The 7,905-nt window shown below is 41.5% G+C and overlaps 1 protein-coding gene across 1 annotated transcript; it reads left to right on the top strand.

The window, feature by feature from the left end:
* The first annotated feature begins 1,407 nt into the window (after window positions 1-1,407).
* LOC147902697 (calcium-dependent protein kinase 2-like) lies at window positions 1,408-2,505 on the top strand. Its single transcript, XM_087373928.1, has one exon. The coding sequence runs from the start codon at window positions 1,408-1,410 to the stop codon at window positions 2,503-2,505; it is 1,098 nt and encodes a 365-aa protein (XP_087230054.1).
* Window positions 2,506-7,905: the final 5,400 nt, after the last annotated feature.

Below are 7,905 nucleotides of genomic sequence, written 5' to 3'. Positions count from 1 at the left end.
AAGGGATGGGTGTTTATGACGACTGTCTTCCCAATTATGTTAAAATATGGTTCTTATTGTTTTTCTTGTTAGATGATGATGGCATGTATGCGGACTTTCCACTTCAATAAAAGTGATGCTTCTGACGACTTATGGAAGCAAAACTTGTCTACATAGTCATACATTTTATAAGTCTTTTGCAAATTGTGCTCCTCTCGATTTTTTGTAATGTCTCATGATAGTAGTTTTCTCTTTTGTTTCTATTACCAAAGTTATTTTCACTTCATTATGAAATGGGGTTTTGGCGAGTCTTCACCCACACACACACATATGCATATATATACTTATACACATACACATATGAGAAAAATACATGCACATATACATATAAATATACAAATAAAGATACATACATATGTACATATCTATTTTAATTAATGTAAATAAAAAAATAAATAAATAATGCGCATACACACATGCACACACGCACATACACATGTACACACATGCACATGCGCACATACACGTGCACGTAGGCATGTGCCTTACGCACACGCGCACACACATACACCCACACACACCCACACACACACACATACACACACACACACATATACCTTATACCCCCCCCTCCCCCCTCCCCCCCCCCCCCCCCACACACACACCCCCCCCCCAAAAGGGTGGATTTGGGCTTGGCCAGATCTTTATTTATCCTAAAATACAATTCGAAGAAGTTAAAGCATCAAGGTCGTTATTATAAAAAACTTTGATATAACATCCATGAAAACATTAAAATTATAGGTGATTTTATTAATAGCAATATTAACTTTTACATTAATTTTGATGCTAACTAGTTTCGTGGTTTTATTTTAAACTTTTTAAAACATTTTCTTCGATGATAATTCAAAGCTCACATTAAATAATGTCAAGATGACCATGAATTGTGGTAAAGGAAGAAACACATTTTCATATATAAGTTAACCTTGGATTCCTATCGATTACCCTGAGTCATATTATTCAAATGATTAACCAATATAATGGTGAAAGGAGAGGATCCCCTCAAGCAACTTTGAGATCCCCTCAAGCAACTTTGAGGTGAGGCTATGATTGTGACCAATGCATTTCAAAACTTCATGAAACAATGTCTTTAGGTGATTTGCATTTGTTCATGATAGGTGAGGCTAAGATCCTTAACCATGCATTTCAAAGCTTCATGAAACAACTAGTCTTTGGGTGATTTGCATTTGTTGACAGGGAAATCGATTCTTAATGCAAATGGATAAGCTAGTTCCACATGGCTGCGTACCGACTTGCTTCTGTCTTCATGCACTCCGCTCATGAAATACCACCACCGACCGCTCGTTTTCATCTATATAAGTTATTCAACTTTGCGATCAAACCACAAAAGACTTCTCAAACCTGCTGCAAATGGTTGCAGAAAAGTCGATTAGCCTGTCAAATAGCGCAGCTCGTGTGTCAACCCTCAATCTCAAGGTAGATCCAGCCAACCGCAAGATAGAAGACTTCTTCATTCTTGGCAAGCAGCTCGGCGCCGGTGCCGACGGGCAAGTCACAGTATGTACTCACAAGACTACGGGTATCCAATACGCCTGCAAGTCCGTCTTCAAGAGCGGAGATCATGTGCTGAAGCACATAGAAGCTGAGATATCCTCGCTAAGACGGCTAAAAGGCCATCCCAACATTGTCTCCATCGAAGACTGGTTCGAGGACGAGCGGTTCGTACATATAATCTTGGAATTGTGCAAAGGTGGCGACATGTGCGATGTCCTCAGCCAGAAGACAAGGTTAACTGCGAAGGAAGCCGCTACAGCTTTCAAGGCGGCTGTGGAAGCCGTAAGCTTCTGCCACGACAAAGGCATTATGCATCGCGACATAAAGCTGGAGAATTTGCTACTGCCCAGCAAGGGCTGCCATTATAGCGCGTTGAAACTGGCGGATTTCGGTGCGTCGGCTGATTTCCGAGCAGAAACAAGACTTTGGAAAGAGGTGGAAGGAACCCCGTGGTATATAGCGCCGGAGGTCTGCCAATCCGCAGGCTACGACAAAAGGGTAGACCTGTGGAGCTTGGGTGTGTTACTTTACATAATGTTGTGTGGATTTCCCCCGTTTCAAGGAGAGAGCGTTCCTGGAATCTTCGCTGCTATCAGGAGAGGAATGCCGGATTTCTACTGCGAGCCTTGGCCGAAGATATCCCTTCAGGCGAAGGACCTGGTGAAACGTTTGCTGCGCAGTAATCCCTACAGGCGCATGAGCCTGAGAGACGTCCTGCAACACCCCTGGCTGCAGGCAACCGCTGGTCCCGAGATCGATGTGGATAAGTATGAAGCTACGAAGGACGTGCTCCTAAGAAGCCAGAATGAACCCAGTATCATATTTGCAGCTACGAAGAAGGACGTGTTCTTAAAACCCCAGAATGAACCCAGTATCAATATATGTGGAAAAGCAACTTCAGCAGTGCTTGTAACCGTTGTCCGAAGCCTGCAGACTTGTTGGTTACGTGAGTGATGTTATTAAGTGACTGACCTTAATGTATGAGCCTGGGGCTTGCTGGGTATCTAAAATGCATTGTACCATCACATCCCAAATCCAACAAAAGTTACTCTACCTGAAGACTTCTGTTCTTTTGCTCGAAAATAATCCATGGAATTCATGATTATACAGTTAATCTCTTTTCTTATCTAGTTTTATAAAGCATCTCTTGATATCAATGTTACATTAGAAAATCTCTCTTTCTCTCTCTCTCTCTCTCTATCTCTCTATCTACTATACATACATACATATATATATATATACATATATACATACATATATATATATATATTCTTGCCATTGTTGTGATGTCCCTATTGTGAAGGTTCGGGGTTGGGTGTAGCTTGGAGTACAATGTGCACCTGATGATGATTTCCTCTTCTCTCGTAGATTTTGAATCCGCACGCTCCAGCCATCGACATCACTTTTCTAAGCCCGAAGAAAGATGGTCAAGAAGTTGATTGCCATTCTTTTTGCGAAAAATCCTCCCACGGCAGGACTTCAAGTTTCTAGTGCTTTCTAGTTGAGCTTGCTAGAGTCTTCAAAATATGAAAAGGATTTCAAAATGATTCTAGTGCTCTCTAACCAAGCTTGCTAGAGTCTCCAATGCACCCATAAAGCTTTCAAAAGGATTAACAAAGCTTCACACACTAAGCTTTCTCCCCAATTCAAAACTCTAGATATTGCCTCCTTGACTTTTAATATTGACATTACGTCTTTTCCATTACCTTCTAAGCTCTCTTCCTCATTGGACTCTCCAGACATTGCCACCTTGACTTCAAGCATTGACATAGCATCTTTTCCTTTACTTTGGAGTTTGGATGGACATTAACTCAAGACATTTCCTCCTTGACAGTCATGCAAGCATGTTGAGCTTGGCACTTGTATGCTAATGCTCAAATCAAGCACACCAACAGCCGTTGTTAGAGGTTATGTGCAAACATTCTTTTTGTGAAATATAGCAAATAAAAGAAAGGAAAGGAATTAATGCATACAAATTCATGATTCAAAAATGCAGCAATGAAATAGAAGAATTGATTTATTAATGTTAAAGAGATTTGAAACCAAATTATTACATTGGAAGCAAAACATAGCAAACTTAGACATTGAAATTCATCCCATACATGAATCAAGAAATGGTGGAGTTTTCCTTGAATTGATGAAGCTTAAGCTTCAACCATGAATCATAATAGCCCCACGAATATAGTGGTAACTTTGGATTATTTTCTAAGTGAACTATACAGTGAAGTTTGATCTGCTAATATAGACATCTAAAGCTATTCTTATAGTGTATCATCTCTCTTCACTTGCACGGCTTGTTTTTCAATGTTGAAAATTGTGTCTTTGGTTTAGCAACTACAAATTTTCCTTCCTTGACGTCATTTTGTATTTGCACAATTTTTTCATATTCTCTCCTCATTGTCCAACCCCCATGTAAGCATCTAAACGAGATCTAAACATTAAAATAGTGAGTTATCTGTAATTATTTTCATCCTCCAATTTGATCAACTAAGATATATATCCTACTATCATAAATTTCATCCCTTGTGATGATCATGTGCACAATATTCATGGTAACGCTGTGACCCAATGTCATCTTCCCAATGCTATGAAAGATGGTATGTCATAATACTTTAAGTACTGAGGCAATTAACTATGAGAAAGAAAATTTTCATGATTGAGACTACTAAAAAGAAATGTTTCATGAATCTTGACTTTGATACCTCCATGCCAACCCTCATGGTCTAGATGTTCTTTTTTTGCTACATTAAATATAGAAGAGGCCTAAAGCAATAACCTAAGTTCTGAATGAGCTTCTCTATTCCTTCTCTATGTGATCTTTATTTAACCATTTGTAAAAGTACCTTGGAGGAGCTTTTTGAAATCTCACAATTTGGAATTGCGAGGTGGAATGCAACTCAAATGCCTAGTATTTTTCAAGCTCCACCAAGCTCAATGGTTTCATTTTCCACCAAGCTCGATGGTTTCATCAAAATATCTTGAAAGGACTTCACTTGCTTACATTGTATCACATAACTTTGACTTTCCTTTCTTTGTTGGCTTTGGATTCTCTATAGTAGGCATAATCGTGTATACTTCTAGTGATGATGGAACTTTTTTGAAATGATCCTATGATAAAATTTAATGTGGAAGACTCATCCTCATCATGTGAATTTATTATTTAACCCCTTGCATGCATGTTGCCATCCACATCAATCTCATATGTGCTATTTCATATTCCAAGGGATCCAAGAGGTATATCTTTCTTTGTGTGTCAAAAATGCGGGTTTATATTAATTAGGTAGAGTCAAGTATATACAACATCAAAAAAGTCCATAAGACTTCAAAATCATGCTCTGATCTGTCACGAGTCCTCCCTAATAGTATCAGTAAATAGTCCGTTCAGCTAAAGCATCAGCAGCATTAACACAGTACATCAATCTACCCAATCGTATCCTACGGCTCTTCTTTTGGAGCCAAGTACGCCACCACAATCGTGCTTGGGATGTAAGAAAACAATACAACATCTGTGCTCAATAGATAACAGGATCTCGTATGCAAGAGAGAAAAGTAGATAGTATGGAGAATCAAAAATTTGATTACTGTAAAATTGATACAATAGATGGCGCTACCTCCCAACCGTGCGCTCCTATGAGAGAAGCTTCGATGGCCTACTGGAAATAGTAGAGGACAGAGGCTGAATGCCAAGGAATCAGGGTTGTTGTAGCCAGTGATGAAATGGGCTTCACGGGCTTGCTCTTATATAGCCACCACTCGTAGTCGGTTAGACCCAATTGGGTGACCGACCCAGTCTACCCAAAATGGCCGACTGGAGGCCACCGACCACACGATAGAACCGTGGCACAAACTAGAGCAACTAACCTATGGTATCCGTTCGATCCGGGATCATCTGGGGCTCCAAACAGGCCCCGCAACCCGAGAGTGGGCTACCTTGGGAAATGCTCTATCTACCCTCAGTGCGGTCAGTCATGGGATGCCTTCCCGCACTTGCATGTAGCCTAGTTGGCAGTGTGCCAACTCTATCTGAAGCTGTCTAGCCATCACGCCACACATGGCCCCCATCTAGTGTCCAAACCAAGACCTACCGAATAACTGAGCTACTCAAATGCCTTCTCCTCATATGGAGTGGCTTACAAGTAGAGTTAGTTGGTTCCCACGTAGCTACACAAGAGTGGAGCATTGATATCTAACACCCCCCCTCAATGTCCACCCGCAAGTGAACTTAATTTTTTGGCCCAATGCCAAATTGATGAAGATGCCTCTCCAGCAAGTCTCTTCTAAGAGCCTTCGTGAAGATGTCTGTAGCATTCTCTGTAGTCGGATAGTACACCAAGTCGACCTCTCCATCCATGATGAGCTTGCGTACAAAGTGATATTGAATCTCAATGTGTTTTGTGTGAGTGTGGAACACAGGGTCCTTTGCAATCGCCATGCAACTCTGATTGTCACATGATAGCTGTGTAGGCTTGTTCTACGCTGCACCCATGTCCCCTAAAATTCTCCTCAACCACACTGCCTCACAAGAAGCAAAACATGCTGATTTGTACTCAGCCTTGGTAGAAGAAAGAGCAACTATGGGATGCTTCTTGCTGACCCATGACACAGCTCTAGATCCAAGTGAGAAACAGTAACCTGTCACTGATCTCCTGCTGTTCACGTCTTTTGCCCAATCCAAGTCATAGAATCTGGTCAAGATGTTGCCCTTGGTATAGGTGATGCCATAATCAAGTGTGCCTTTGATGTATTTTAGCACCCGCATTCCTACCCTCCAATGGTTCTCTCGGGGCTTATTGGAAAACCTGCTTAGTTCACCAGTCACAAAACTGATGTCCGGCCATGTGTTGCACAAGTAAATCAAACTGCCCACAAGCCTTCTGTACTTCGCTTTGTCCACCAGTGGTGATGAATCCTCATTTGAGAGCTTCACATCAACCTCCATAGGGGTGCCAACTGTCTTGCACTCAGCCATGCCAAATGCCTTCAGTATCTCTCCAGCATACTTCAGCTGTGAGATGAAGATTTGTTTTGGCTCTTGCCAAACTTCAATCCCCAAACAGAAATGCATCAGTCCAAGGTTTGTCATTTCAAACTCTCTTCCTAGCAAATGCTTTGTCTGCAAGATCTTTTCTTCATGGTTCCCTGTTATGACAAGGTCATCCACGTAAAGGACCACGATCATACACCTGCCTCCTTCTCTGAAGATATACAAATTTGCATCAGATGGGCTCCTCCTGAACCCATTTTGCAGAAGGTAGGCATCAATTTGCTAGTACCACGCTCATGGGGCTTGTTTCAGCCCGTAAAGTGCCTTCTTCAGTTTACAGACTTTACCTTCTAAATCGGGGATCAAAAAACTTGGTGGTTGTTCCACGTATACCTCCTCTCTGAGATCTCCATTCAGAAATGTGGATTTTGTTGACAGTTGTGGTGCCATGAGCACATGTAGAGCAAAGGTATGAGCAAAGGATAAGCTGCCACATGGCATGGAGGAGATATCCCACATGTGAGCAAGCAAATGGACGTAAGTACCCTCACCTATAAAAGGGAGGTTCATTTGAAGTAATTCAATCAAGCACTTTGCACTATCTCAAGATTCTCTTTATGAGTCCAAGTTAATCTATCTTGGAACCTAATTGACTTGAGATACATGTCATGAGCACTCTCTTCATTATGCTTGCACTTAGGTTGCATCCTCCATAGATTAGTGTTGTATTAGGATGTTGTCTTAGTGACTAGGAGAGTAGGATCCTCACTTTGTCATGGTATCAGAGCTTAGGTCTAGTTCTCCTAGATTAGTTTTTAGATTGAGGTTGAGTGTTCTCTTTTAGTGTTCATTCTTTCATTCTCCCATTGAAAGAATTCCGTCCATGAGAGTTGAAGATTTCCGTTCTATTCTTTTGTGAGAGTTCATTGTGAGCTTGAGTGTTTCTTGCTGAGAGAGGAATTTCCATCCATTCATTTGCCAAGAGAGAGAGATCCTTGACCTTGCTTGAGAGAAAGACTTGTTAGTATTATTCATTCAGACTTTTGAGAAAGAAAGCATTGAGCTTCTCCCTTCATCAAACGAAGCCAACTGCTCTGTTAGCCTACAATAGCAATGACCACTGCAGTCTCCAAGAGCTTCTTAGCTCACATGCACCTGCCCACCGATGAGCCAAGTGGCTCCTAGCCTCATGCAAGCTCGAACGGTGCAGCAAAGGTCTCCTGGTAAATGCCACGGCCTCTCGACATAGCTCTATTCAACAATGCAAATCGACTAGGAGCACGGAGCCTTGTATGAATTCTACAGCCAGCACGCTCATCAAATGCATTCTGTAGCCTCGACTGCAAAAGTAGATCCACCAAAGCCAGCAG

This window comes from Dipteris shenzhenensis, chromosome 4 (assembly GCF_047967505.1).
Source record: "Dipteris shenzhenensis isolate YYH24624 ecotype China chromosome 4, Dip_SZ_1.0, whole genome shotgun sequence".
Lineage (NCBI taxonomy): Eukaryota > Viridiplantae > Streptophyta > Polypodiopsida > Gleicheniales > Dipteridaceae > Dipteris > Dipteris shenzhenensis.
This window is presented reverse-complemented; position numbering and strand designations above follow the sequence as displayed.

Coding starts and splice junctions, on each gene's coding strand:
- LOC147902697 (XM_087373928.1), top strand. CDS start 1,408: ATGGTTGCAGAAAAGTCGATTAGCCTGTCAAATAGCGCAGCTCGTGTG.